A 15208-nucleotide genomic window follows, 5' to 3' on the forward strand; every position below is an offset into this window, starting at 1 on the left:
ATCCTGATGAGATGCCACGTTCTGTGGCATCTTATCTGGATCCAAACTGTTTGCAAAGGCCTTCAAAATTCGGTTCCCGCACTGAAAAGGTTAAAGCATGTGCTTAAGGTGTTGTCACAAATAAGCCTTTGCAATTCGCACAAGCTAATCAGGAATGACACTTTCTTACGAAACTGGATATATTCTAAGAAAAGACTTTCTTAAAACAATAAAATATCATAAAAGCATAAAGTGTTGTCCCTTATTAGCCCGTGTGGACTGTGGAGGCTAATCCCAGACGACACTTAACTCAAATACATTTTACCCCGTTTTCACGGAGCAAAGCCCATATTTATATTGGGGAATACAAGTTTTTTATGACATCTTTCTTATTCCAGGAATGGGTTTCAAATGTCGGAGAACCGGCCATTGCTGAAGGAGGCATTGAAAGTGCTGATAAACAGAATACGGGCGGGGGGTCCCACTCAGATGTCCATGAAAGATGTCTGCAGGTTTGTGGCTGGTATTCACCGCTAAAATCTTCACATTTTGTCAAGGTTTTCAACATTGGCTCTAAAATCAAAGTGCTTCAACCTACAAGTTTGAAACTTCAATCATATGTAGCTGCACCTTGATGATTTCTACATGCCACATCCATTTTTGGGTCACTAAGTCAAAGGTCAAGGTCACTGTGACCTCTAAAAAAAAAAAGAGTCTGACAAGCTTTCATTTATTCAAAATTGCACTCTCAGCCGAGCGTGGCATCCGTTTTGCGGTGCTCTTGTTTTAGCTCGTTTGCATAGAAAGCCTAATGCTTATTGAAACGCTCTCAATGCCCTTTTCTGGGTAGAACCAATACTTGTTGTCTATTTTGGAGATCTTAAGAACAATTTCACAATAGGGATCGAACCTGTTACCTTCTGGTTGCTAGGCGGACACTATATGTTCTAAGCCATGGATGCCTTGTAAACTGTTGTTGCTAATGTGCTTTCGTTAATTAATTTCTGGGCTGTTTTTATATCGGCTATTCCTAATAGCCAACAGTTATCTTTTTTTTCCCCAAAGTCAATCCATAAATTCCCTATTAATTCTTGTGACTTTTTGATGTTTAGACATATAGATTATTTGACATGAGATTATGTTAGTTTTATCAACAATACTTTATCAACAATACTAGTACTTAAAAATATGTATATCAAACACGTATATTTTTCCCAAATTCAGAATGAATTGAAGCTTTGTATCCGTGGATAGTTAAGCATTAATTTGAAGTAAAACATCTGGAATGGATATATACCAGCTGGGTGGACTACGTATTTTATAATGTTAACTGTTATTGTATGCTCATCATGTGGTTAAGAGAGTTCTGTTTTCTTAAAAAATTTATTCAACCTAAATTTTTTGTAAAATGATTATAAATAATGTGATACAGCTTATGTGTGTTTTCTGTGCTTCTGTGTCAAGCTCTTCTGAAACATTGAACCACTACTCTTCAGACTGGCCATGCAGTACATCGCCAACTTTGCCAACACTGCCCCTGATATCTACACAGCAGTGACGCTGTTGAAACTCCTCATCTCCCTGGCAGAGAAGGCTGATGATCAGACTCTGATGAAGAAACTAGGTGAGAATGATCAGACTCTGATGAATAAACTAGGTGAGAATGCTCAGACTCTGATGAATAAACTAGGTGAGAATGATTAGACACTGATGAATAAACTAGTTAAGAATGCTTAGACACGGATGAAGAAACTAGGTGAGAATGATTAGACACTGATGAAGAAACTAGGTGAGAATGCTTAGACACTGATGAAGAAACTAGGTGAGAATGATCAGACACTGATGAACAACCTAGGTGAGAATGATCAGACTCTGATGAATAAACTAGGTGAGAATGCTTAGACTCTGATGAAGAAACTAGGTGAGAATGCTTAGACTCTGATGAAGAAACTAGGTGAGAATGATCAGACACTGATGAACAACCTAGGTGAGAATGATCAGACTCTGATGAAGAAACTAGGTGAGAATGATTAGACTCTGATGAACAACCTAGGTGAGAATGATCAGACTCTGATGAAGAAACTAGGTGAGAATGATTAGACTCTGATGAACAACCTAGGTGAGAATGATCAGATACTGATGAAGAAACTATGTGATAATGATCAGACACTGATGAATAAACTAGTTGAGAATGATCAGAAACTGATGAAGACACAAGGTAAGAATGATCAGACACGGATAAAGAAACAAGATGAGAATGGTCAGACTCAGATGAAAAAACTATGTGACAATGATCAGGAACTGATGAAAAAACTAGGTGAGAATGATCAGGAACTGATGAAAAAACTTTTGTGAGAATGATCAAACACTGATGAAGAAACTAGGTGAGAATAATCAGACACGTATGAAGAAACTATGTAAGAATGATAAGACACTGATGAAGAAACTATGTGAGAACGATCAGAAACTAATGAAGACACTAGGTGAAAATGATCAGACACTGATGAAGAATCTAGGTGAGAATAATCAGACTGATGAAGAAACTAAGTGAGAATGATCAGACTGATGAAGAAACTATGTGAGAATGATCAGGCACTAATGAAGGCACTAGGTGAGAATGATCAGAAACGTATGAAGAAACTATGTGAGAATGATCAGACACACTCTAAATCTAAATTTTCAGACACGAAAAAAAATAAAATTGTGTCCTAAAACTAAGAGTCATTACAGTATTTGAGAAGTATATAAACACAAACCTTTGACATTTTCTGGAAGTAAGAACGCATAGGATGTCCATAAAGTGAATTGTAAGATATTCTTCTATTTGAAGCTGAATTGAGATCGGTGTATTCCCTTTAAAAATGCATAAATCATGGAACAATATGTGCACGCTTGAGGCACTGTTCATATGCAATTACAATCAACCATAAATCAAGTAAATTAAAAATTAGATTGGTGCAACCTGTACAAACCATTTTCTGAAAATAAGGCAAAAGTGAAAGAAAATGTATGTGAAAAATAAACTTGTATTTGTCTGCATTTACTGTGTACAGAGATTAATACATGCATATTTTAACCTCTGTTGGTACAAAACATCGAAAAATATCACATTTTGGCTTGTCTGGGCCATAAGACGCAAACACAAATGTCTTTGCTGATATTGATTTTGTGATTTGTTGTTAATTATAGACCCAACTTAGCAGATATAAGCAAACCTGCCAATTAGGGTCAAATTCTTACTTTCAACTGATTACTTACACTGAGGTTTTGTGGTATTTACACTAACTAACTTAAGAATTGTGTTTTCAGTGCCCCTTGCTGAAGACTTCCTCAAGAGAGAGTGGACAGATAGTGAGGGGCAGAGAGAGAAAGGGGCCAAGTTTAACGAACAGCTACAGTTTGTTATCAAGTAAGAAACAATTGTTACATGTGGTCAGAACAGTTATGATAATATCAATGTTTGGTATATTTTGTGTTAGTTTCATCTTTTGTCAAGTATTAATTTAATTTATTATTTATGAAATAGAAATATTAATTATAAATGCACTTTACTTCACTTCATAAATTAACATAACTGATTAAACATAAATACTGTTATTAGCACTTTTTTATTTGATAATTGAAACAGTTGTTTTTTTGTGATCGCTTTTTGTCCGTCGTCCGTCGTGCGCCTTCAACATTTGTCTTGTTAACTCTCTAGAGGCCACATTTATTGTCCAATCTTCATGAAATTTGGTCAGAAGATTGGTCTCAATGATATCTTGGATGAGTTTGAAAATGGTTACATTTGCTTGCCAAGGGGCGGGGCATTTTTCCTTATATGGCTTTAGTAAAATCTTGTTAACATTCTAGAGGCCACATTTATTGTCTGATCTTCATGAAACTTAATCAGAAGATTCATCCCAATAATATCTTGGACAAGTTCGAAAATGATGCCAGTTGGTTGAAAAACATGGCTGCCAGGGGGCGGGGCATTTTTCCTTATATGGCTATAGTAAAACCTTGTTTACACTCTAGAGGCCACATTTATTTTCCATTCTTCATGAAACTTGGTCAGAAGATTTGTCCCAATAATACCTTGTTTTCTCAGGTGAGCGACTTTGGGCCTTTCAGGCCTTCTTGTTTTTATATTTTTCCATGAACTGATAAGATAACTTTGGTGTAAATTCCATTAACAAATATACTCTTTTAGAATTTACATCACTCAGTCAGAAGACCCATTGTCAACTATTGAAACCATAGCAACCAAGGGTATTCCTGAACTACTGGAAGCTGACAAGAATGGCTATTCAGCGTCTTTCCCCACATTGACAAGGTTTTTAAAGTTTTCTGAAACAAATTTAAATTTACTTGCTGTTGATTAGATATTGATAATAAATGTTTTGTTATTGAAGAAAGTTTGATAATATTCTAGCAAAGTTAAATCGTTATCATGTTTAGTTTCGATGATGTCACTCAGAGTTATTGAAAAATTTCAGAACTTTGTGTCAGATTCTTAAAATCTGACTTGCTTGTCCGAGTTATATCTGTTTGATTGTTCTATTTCAGGTCCTCTTACCCTGTGTACTACAGAGTTCTGTTCACTGAATTACTGGATGCAGTGAAAACTATACCACCAGTCAGACAGACAGACCTTGTTGATGTGAGTACCACACTGGTTACACATTTCTTCGTCAGTAATCCAGTTTTAAGAGTGTTATTCCGTTATAATTAGAGGCATATTTCTGCAACCAAAAGTAAAGAATGTATGATACTATGTTAAAGAATCTTAATCCACTATCATCTGTATCTATCTATATTTTTTGCAACCCACACTTAACAAGTTATAATACTGTAGTAAATTGTCTTAGTAGTTTTCAGAGCTCCCTATACACAGTATTGCACAAATATTTACTGTAATTTTCCTTTTCAGGCATTAATGTTGGCAAAACGTAGATACACGTTTTGCTCAAGTTATTACTGTTGATGATTGATCACCTGCTATTGCATTGAAATGTATTAACAAGTTTACCAGTATTGTAGAATATTGTTATTTAGGCAAAAATCGTAGGTTCAGCATGAAATACTTATTTGATCATCAATACATTAAGATCATAATTATGTTGTAGCATAGTAGAATGGTGATATGGAAACTTCTTATTATCAACAATATGTGATAATTCTTTACCTAACTGAGAAATAAGTGTGAGTGGTTCAACTGACTGAAATAATAAATTAAATTATACACTAAAAAGCACAATACTTTTTTATCATTTCTGATGAAAGTTTATATGCTAGTTAAAAATCAAAAGCAATGCAAAGACTTGTAATTTCTGCAAATCATTCAAACGCTCTCTGTAAATCATTCAAATGCTCTTGTTAAATGATTCAACTGCTCTCTGTAAACCGATTCAAATGCTGTCTGTAAATGATTCAAATGCTCTCTGTTAATGATTCAAATGCTTTCTGTTAATGATTCAAATGCTTTCTGTAAATAATTCAAATGCTCTCAGTAAATAATTCAAATGCTGTCTGTATTTGATTAAAATGCTCTCTGTAAATGATTTAAATGCTCTTTGTAAATGATTGAGCTGCACTCTGCATATGATTCAACTGCTCTCTGTTATCATTCAACTGCTCTCTGTTATGATTCAACTGCTCTTGTGGGTTTCAGTCTTGGATGGACCGGCTCTTGTGCTGGAATGTCAGTGTGCGCATCTTACACATCCTGGTCAATCTTATCAAGGTATGGGAACTGTTCTACATGTATAAGAGAAGATGTGGAAGAAACTTACAAATTTCCAGGATTACTTGTGTGTTTTTAACGTAAACCAGTGATATTTTAATTGTTTCAGCATTTTGTCAGAAAACATGCCTTGTTGACATCAAATTGTGAATTGTAATTTTGTAGAATATTATATATTGGTTACAGATCTTTTTTCTTCGCCTTTTGTCCGTCGTGCGTTGTGCGTCGTGCGTCGTCAACATTTACCTTGTTAACACTCTAAAGGTCACATTTATTTTCCAATCTTCATGAAACTTGGTTAGAACATGTGTCTCAATAATATCTTGGACGAGTTCGAAAATGGTTCCGGTTGGTTGAAAAACATGGCTGCCAGGGGGCGTGGCAGTTTTCCTTATATGGCTATAGTAAAACCTTGTTAACACTCTAGAAGTCACATTTTTAGTCCAATCTGCACGAAACTTGGTGGGAACATGTGTCCCAATAAAATCTTGGACAAGTTCAAACATTTTTCCTGTTGGATGAAAAACATGGCCACCAGGGGGCGGGGCAGTTTTCCTAATATGGCTATAGTAAAACCTTGTTAACACTCTAGAAGCCACATTTATTGTCCAATCTTCATGAAACTTAGTCAGAACATTTGTTATAATGATATCTTGAACGAGTTCGAAAATGGTTCTGGTTGGTTGAAAAACATGGCTGCCAGGGGGCGTGGCAGTTTCCAAATATGGCTATAGTAAAACCTTGTTAACACTCTAGAAGTCACATTTTTAGTCCAATCTTCATGAAACTTGGTCAGAACATGTGTCCCAATAATATCTTGAAAGAGTTCGAAAATGGTTCCAGTTGAATGAAAAACATGGCCGCCAGGAGGCGTATCAGTTTACCTTATATGGCTTTAGTGTATAGTAAAACCTTGTTGAAACTCTAGAAGTCACATTTATTGTCCAATCTTCATGAAACTTAGTCAGAACATTTTTTCTAACGATATCTTGGATGAGTTTGAAAATGGTTCTGGTCTGTTGAAAAACATGGCTGTCAGAGGGTGGGGCAGTTTTCCTTATATGGCTATAGTAAAACCTTGTCAACACTCTAGAAGTCACATTTTTGGTCCAATGCTCATGAAACTTGGTCAAAATATTTGTACTAATGATATCTGGGCTGAGTTTGAAAATGGTTGAGATCCATTTAAAAAAACATGGCTGCAAGGGGGCGTGGCATTTTTCCTTATATGGCTTTGTAGTAAAACCTTGTTAACACTCTAGAAGTCACATTTATTATCCAATCTTTATGAAACTTGATCAGAACATGAAAATGCTTCTGCTTTGTTGAAAAACATGGATGCTGGGGGCTGTTGACACTTTATAAGCCACATTTATTTGCCAATCTTCATGAGTTGGAACATTTGTTCCAATGAAATCTCGGCTGAAAAAACATGTTAATACTCTTGTTATGATATCTGGGCCGAGTTCAAAATGTGTTCCAGTCTGTTGAAATCATTGCCAGAAGGGGGCGGGGCAGTTTTCCTTATATGGCTACAGTTAAACCTTGTTAACAATGTAGAATTGACATTTATTTCCAATCTTCGTGAAACTTTTGTTCTTATGATATCACAGCTGATAACATGGGTGTGGGTAGTTTTCTTTATATAGCTATTGTTAACCTTTTGAACAGTCTAGAAGTCACATTTTAAGTGCAACATTCATGAAACCCGGTCAGAACATTGGTTCTAATGATATTTGGGTTGAGTTTGATAATGGTTCCGGTCTGTTGAAAATATAGCTGCCATAGGACGGGGTTTGTATTGACAAAAAGCTTGTTGAATTTTGTTTTATTTTCTGAAGAGAATTGTGATAGTGATAATGATGTTTATGATGATTGGTGGTTATCAACAACAACAAACATGTTTTTTGCTATCTGAATAACCTTTATTAAATATTCTCAAAATGTAATTTAGTAAAATTTGTTCTGCAGAATATTACTCAAGGGAGCAACAACAGTTTATAACTGGAATTGTGTTTCATGGATGCATGGTTTGTCAGGAATTCACTCTAATCTCTCCAACTGACCCATTATGATATCACAGCTGATTTCGAAAATGGTTCTGGTTCTTTGAAAAACATGGGTGTGGGTAGTTTTCTTTATATAGCTATTGTAAACCTTTTGAACACTCTAGAAGTCACATTTTAAGTGCAACATTTATGAAACTCGGTCAGAACATTTCACGTTCAACAACAAAAACATTTTGCTACTACACATGTAGAATGCTTAAAAGTTCAAACAAGTTTCTGTTTGAACAGAACTTGCTGTATGTGCAATATATCCAGAAATTCTTCGAAATGCCTTAAATATTCAACATATAAAATCACGGTACTATAATGCAGTGTCATTTCCTTTATTCATAAAATGTATACAACTTCATTGTGTACTGCGTTCAATTCACTTTCTGAAAAAGTCTTAATTTCTTATTCTTGCTCCTTCATTACTAATCATATCAAATTTCACCGTTTACAAATCAATAAAAAATGGTAATAAAAAACCATTGAATTTGACAAAAAGATGTTTTACAACCCTTACTTATCATTAATACTTCTCAGGTGAGCGACCAGGGCCACCATGGCCCTCTTGTTTAGCTCACCTGAGCACAACGTGCTCATGGTGAGCTTTTGTGATTGCTTTTTGTCTGTCGTCCGTTGTGCGTTGTGCGGCCTCAACATTTGCCTTGTTAACTCTCTAGAGGCCACATTTATTGTCCAATCTTCATGAAATTTGGTCAGAAGATTGGTTTCAATGATATCTTGGATGAGTGGGAAAATGGTTACCTTTGCTTGAAAAACATGGCTGCCAGGGGGCGGGGCATTTTTCCTTATATGGCTATATATGGCTATTGTAAAATCTTGTTAACACTCTAGAGGCCACAGTTCTTGTCTGATCTTCATAAAGCTTGGTCAGAAGATTCATCCCAATAATATCTTGAACGAGTTGGAAAATGATGCAGGTTGGTTGAAAAACATGGCCACCACGGGGGCGGGGATATTTTCCTTATATGGCTATAGTAAAACCTTGTTAACACTCTAGAGGTCACATTTATTTTCTGATCATCATGATCGGTCAGAGGATTTGTCCTAATGATATCTTGGATGAGTTCGAAAATGGTTTTGGTTGCTTTAAAAACATGGCTACCAGGGGCGGGGCATTTTTCCTAATATGGCTATATATGGCTATAGTAAAACCTTGTTAACACTCTAGAGGCCACATTTTAAGTGCAACATTCATGAAACCCGGTCAGAACATTGGTTCTAATGATATTTGGGTTGAGTTTGATAATGGTTCCTGTCTGTTGAAAATATAGCTGCCATAGGACGGGGTTTGAATTGACAAAAAGCTTGTTGAATTTTGTTTTATTTTCTGAAGAGAATTGTGATAGTGATAATGATGTTTATGATGATTGGTGGTTATCAACAACAACAAACATGTTTTTTGCTATCTGAATAACCTTTATTAAATATTCTCAAAATGTAATTTAGTAAAATTTGTTCTGCAGAATATTACTCAAGGGAGCAACAACAGTTTATAACTGGAATTGTGTTTCATGGATGCATGGTTTGTCAGGAATTCACTCTAATCTCTCCAACTGACCCATTATGATATCACAGCTGATTTCGAAAATGGTTCTGGTTCTTTGAAAAACATGGGTGTGGGTAGTTTTCTTTATATAGCTATTGTAAACCTTTTGAACACTCTAGAAGTCACATTTTAAGTGCAACATTTATGAAACTCGGTCAGAACATTTCACGTTCAACAACAAAAACATTTTGCTACTACACATGTAGAATGCTTAAAAGTTCAAACAAGTTTCTGTTTCAATGGTCTCAATGATATCTTGGATGAGTTCGAAAATAATTATGTTTGCTTGATAAAAAATGGCTTCCAAGGGGCGGGGCATTTTTCCTTATATGGCTATAGTAAAATTTGTTAACACTCTAGAGGCCACATTTACTGTCCGATCTTCATGAAACTTGGTCAGAAGATTCATCCCAATAATATCTTGGAAGAGTTCAAAAATGATGCTGGTTGGTTGAAAAACGTGGCTGCCAGGGGGCGGGGCATTTTTCCTTATATGGCTATAGTAAAACCTTGTTAACACTCTAGAGGCCACATTTATTTTCCGATCTTCGTGAAACTTGGTCAGACAATTTGTCCCAATAATATCTTGTTATCTCAGGTGAGCGACTTTGGGCTTTTCAGGCCCTCTTGTTTAAAATATCTCGTTAAAATTGATTTTGTTGTTGTTCAGACCTGTTTCCCTGCATGAATATTAATGATTTATCACTTTGACAGACATTTCCTTGTTTTAAATATTCCACATTTATTTATTTGTTAATTTTAATGGGGAAACTTTTAATAGTATAAAATAGATGTTTAAACCTTGACATGGTTTTCATGTTGCTTTAATAAGTAGATTTCTAAATGTATGTAATATGGGTATACAAGTTACTGTATTTTTGTACCGGGTAGTCTGTATTATGCTGATATTTTTTCAGACCTTTGATAGCCGTGGATGTTTGGGAACATGTATAAAGGTAGGCTTCTAACTTGTTTAGCTCACTTGAGCACAAAGTGGTCAAGCTGAGCTATTGTACCTGATGGCCCTATGTCGGTGTTTGTGGGGTGTCCAGTTTGTGGTGTCTTTAACTTTTAGCTTGTAATCTCTAAAGACCATATTTTTCATCCTATCTTACTGAAACTTGACCAGTGTTTTAATCTGAGTAATGTTTGTCCAAAAACTAGGTCACCGAGTAAATCTTTGAAAAATCTTTTAACCTCTCTGGAGGCCACATGTATGACTCAATCATGAAGAAACACAGAGTTTTTATTTGGACAATGGTTGAGTTTGAACCTGGATCATGTTCAGAAAAAAATAAGGTCACCATGTCAAATCTTTGTAAAAAAAAATCACCCTTGAGGCCATATTTATTACTAAATCTTATTGCAACTTGGTCAGAATGGGTATGTTGAAAATATATATTCATGAATGTCTCCTTACCTCAAAGGTAAAGGTCAAATGATAAGGTCAAGATTAAAATTTTGCAATGAAACTGTCTGAAAATGCCTGTCAAAGCCAAAACTTTGCCATTTATTTATGGACTTTATAACAAATGCAATCCATCATTAGAAAACAAGTCACCTTTGTCTCCCTACATCAAAATTCAATGCCACACTTAAGAATTCAAAGATCAATTTTCCCATATAACAGCTTATTCATGCTGTAATTTGTAGCTCATCCTATTTTAAGATAACTTACAGCAAATAACAATCATAAAAGGAGTCCCCAGTGGTGTTATGTAAGCATGTGTAACGTCTTCCTACCTCAAAAGTCAAAGTCACACTTAGAGGTCACAGGTAAAATTTAGCTGCTCAACAGCTTGAAAATTCCTTTCTCAGCTATACCTTTGCCATGAAATGATGGATTTCAAAATATCTAGGCCTAAATGAAAATCATTTAGTTTAGTTTAAACCTATTTATTTTAGCTCGATTGCATAGAAAGTAATTCCTACTTATTTGAAATGCTCTCGAGTCCGTTTCCTGGGCCTAGAACCAGTACTTGGTGTCTATATGGGAGATCGAAAGAACGCTCCCACAGCGGGGATCGAACCCGTGACCTCTTGGTCGCTAGGCGGACACCATATCCATTACACCACGGCGACCTTAAAATCATTTCACGACAACAAGTAGTGTGCTACTCTTGTCCCATTACCACAAGGGTCAAGGTCACACTTCTAAGATCCAAGTTGGCCATAAAACAGCTTTTTATGCCCCCATTCAAAGAAGAGGGGGGTATATTGTTTTGCTGGATGTCTGTCTGTAGACCAGTTTGTTTCCGATCAATAACTTGTCAACTGATTGATGGATTGGCTTGATACTTCACAAGTGTATTGGCCTTGGACAGTAGATGACCCCTATTGAAATTGGGGTTTCTAGGTCAAAGGTCAAGGTCAATGTCTCAATAAGTGTGAAAATCATTTCCGATCAATAACTCTTCAACCAATTGACCGATTTGCTTTTTACTTCCCATACGCATTGACCTTGGACAGTAGATGGCCCCTATCAAAATTGGGATCACTAGGTTAAAGGTCAAGGTCACTGTCACAATAGGTGTGAAAATCGTTTTCAATCAATAACTTGTCAACAAATTGACCAATTGGCTTGATACTTCTCATGTCCATTGACCTTGGACAGTAGATGACCCCTATCGAAATTGGGGTCACTAGGTCAAAGGTCAAGGTCAATGTCTCAATTAGTGTGAAAATCGTTTCCGATCAATAACTTCAACCAATTGACCGATTTGCTTTTTACTTCCCATACGCATTGACCTTGGACAGTAGATGGCCCCTATCAAAATTGGGATCACTAGGTTAAAGGTCAAGGTCACTGTCACAATAGGTGTGAAAATCGTTTTCAATCAATAACTTGTCAACAAATTGACCAATTTGCTTGACACTTCACATGTGCAATGGCCTTGGACAGTAGATGACCCATATTTAAATTGGGGTCGCTAGTTCAAAGCCCTGTTTTGGGGGGCATATGTCTCCGACAGCGGAAGTCTTGTTTGGACTATATTTTTGTCATGCATCACGCTATTTTAAGATAACTTACCACTGATGACAACCATGGGGAAATAAGGCGATATTGCACAAACTTCATTAGAGCGCTAATACCTTAATGTAAATAGGCCATGTTTTAGTTTGGGTCAAGTGAGTCCAGAAACTAGGTCACCTAGTAAAATACATTAAAATACTCTAACCTCTCTAGAGGCCACAGTTATGGCTTTAATATTATTGAACCTTAATAATTAGAATGTATATCTGAACAATATCTAGAGCAAGTTTAAATTTGGGTCTCGTGCATCCAAAAAAGTAGGTCATCTGGTCAAATCTGAGAAAAAACATTACCATGCAAGAGTCCATATTTATGATGCAATCTTGATTAAACTTGGTCAGAATGTTGTTTTTTTACAATATCAAGACTGGTTTCAAATTTGAGGTCGCAGTGGTGTCATGGATATGAAGTCTGCCTAGCGACCGGAAGTTCACAGGTTCTATCCTCACTGTCGGAGCGGTTTTTTAGATCTCCCAAAAAGACATCAAATCTGGTTCTAAGCCTAGGTAATGGACTTGAGAGCGTGTCATATAAGTAGAAAGTACTTTGAATAAAATCAAGCTAAAATAAATAGGTTAAAACTAAATTTGGTTGACATGTTTTCAAAAACTTGATCACTCAGTCAAAGCCTATTGCTGTCTGTATAATCTAATTGCTGCAATATAATTTTTTGTAAAAAATCAATAATAATTTGAGATTTTTATACCCCCTCAAATGAAGTTTAGGGGGGTATATAGGAGTGAGCTTGTCTGTCGGTCGGTCGATTTGTCTGTCGTTTCGTATTAAGTGTCCGCTCTCTAATTCAAGTTGTCTTCATCTGATCTTCACCAAATTTGGTCAGATGTTGTATCTGGATGATGTCTAGGTCAAGTTCAAATATGGGTCATGCCAGGTCAAAACTAGGTCACAGGGTCACTTAGTGCGTTTTAAACATTGAGCATTGTGTCCGCTCTATTTTAAGTAGTTTTCATCCAAGCTTAACCAAACTGGGTCAGAAGTTGTATCTAGATGATGTCTAGGCCAAGTATGAACATGGGTCATGGCAGGTCAAAAACTAGGTCACAGGGTCACTTAGTGCGTTTTTAACATTGAGCATGATGTCTGCTCTCTTATTCAAGTAGTTTTTATCCGATCTTCACCAAACTTGGTAATAAGTTGTATCTAGATGATGTATAGGTCAAGATTGAATATGGGTCATGCCTGGTCAAAAACTAGGTCATTGGGTCACTTAGTGCGTTTTAAACATTTGGCATGTTGTCCGCTCTATAATTCAATTAGTTTTCATCTAATATCTTCACCAAACTTGGTCAGAAGTTTTATCTAGATGATCTCTACGCCAAGTTTGAACATGGGCCATGCTAGGTCAAAAACTAGGTCACAGGGTCACTTTATGCGTTTTTTTAACATTCAGCATGGTGTCCGCTCTCTAATTCAAGTAGTTTTCATCCGATCTTCACCAAACTTGGTCAGAAGTTATATCTAGATGAGCTTAAGGCCATGTTTGAACATGGGCCATGCGAGATCAAAAACTAGGTCACAGGTCACTTAGTATGTTTTACACATTCAGCATGGTGTCCGCTCTCTAATTCACGTAGTTTTCATCCGATCTTCACGACACTGGGTCAGAAGTTGTATCTAGATGATGTGTAGGTCAAGTTCGGATATGGGCCATGCCGGGTCAAAAACTAGGTCACGGGGTCACTTTGAACATTGAGCATGGTGTCCGCTGTTTTTTGTAAAGACAATATGCAAAATATTCTGTGTCAATGTGGCATGTGGGGGTATTCGTCACGTCTGTGACAAAGCTCTAGTTATTTTTTAAATGTTTTAAAATTATATTCTTCACTTATCAGATGTTTTAATTCATGCATACATAATTCTTGAGGAAATCAAGACATTTTTTAACAAGTGCCAAAACATTAGACCTTGTGGCATTAAAAAACCATAAATATAACTTCACACCATTATGCTCCAACGCCTTATATTTTTTATGCAATTCTGACCGATGCTAACCATTAATAAGATTAAAGAGTTCATAAACTCAAATGTTAGCAATTTTTTTATAAGTAAACATGCAGGACCACTGTGACATCAGACAGAGAATTGTGGATTATGCAGGGTTTTTTCCGGCTTTTTGGAAAGATAGCCCATGGCTTTGATATTTGGATTTTTATCAGCATTTTCAAGAAATAGGAAAATACATTGGGACTTAAAACTACATGAAAGAGTTCAACATCTTTAATCACAATCACCACAAACACCATCACGATAAACAGTTTTCCACATAATAAGCTCAAACAAAATCTTCAGTCACAAACTTATTTCCCTAGGCACCATTTTATTAGGAGGCGCTTCATCTTCTGAAGAAGTACTGCTTTCAACATGTTGAATATCAGTCAGCACTTTGCTTTCAGAAATCAACGATGATGATGCAAAAGAGTCACTTGTTATTAAATTACTATCATTAAAAATGGAAGGAGTTTCAATGGGAGGATTTGTACTTGTTACCAATGTTTGTTTATTTAATGACGCTTGCTTAAAAAAAAACAGTTTTAGATTGGCCATGTTTTTGCTTAGGAATCTTTTTATGTCCCCCACTATAGTAGTGGGGGACATATTGTTTTTGCCCTGTCTGTTGGTCTGTCTGTTGGTCTGTCTGTTTGCGCCAACTTTAACATTTTGCTATATTGAAGATAGCAACTTCATATTTGGCATGCATGTGTATCTCATGAAGCTGCACATTTTGAGTGGTGAAAGGTCAAGGTCAAGGTCATCCTTCAAGGTCAGAGGTCAAATATATATGGCCAAAATCGCTCATTTTATGAATACTTTTGCAATACTGAAGA

At 36.1% G+C, this 15208-nt stretch overlaps 1 protein-coding gene across 1 annotated transcript in view; it reads left to right on the forward strand.

The window, feature by feature from the left end:
• Positions 1-15208, forward strand: part of LOC127880820 (Fanconi anemia group D2 protein-like) — a 126423-nt gene that overhangs the window by 60467 nt on the left and 50748 nt on the right. Inside the window, exons 34-40 of the mRNA XM_052428267.1 lie at positions 378-491; positions 1476-1603; positions 3289-3388; positions 4172-4294; positions 4528-4621; positions 5633-5704; positions 10246-10284. Of these exons, the coding sequence (XP_052284227.1) occupies positions 378-491; positions 1476-1603; positions 3289-3388; positions 4172-4294; positions 4528-4621; positions 5633-5704; positions 10246-10284 (670 nt within the window). The remainder of the gene's footprint in view (positions 1-377; positions 492-1475; positions 1604-3288; positions 3389-4171; positions 4295-4527; positions 4622-5632; positions 5705-10245; positions 10285-15208) is intronic.

This window comes from Dreissena polymorpha, chromosome 5 (assembly GCF_020536995.1).
Source record: "Dreissena polymorpha isolate Duluth1 chromosome 5, UMN_Dpol_1.0, whole genome shotgun sequence".
Lineage (NCBI taxonomy): Eukaryota > Metazoa > Mollusca > Bivalvia > Myida > Dreissenidae > Dreissena > Dreissena polymorpha.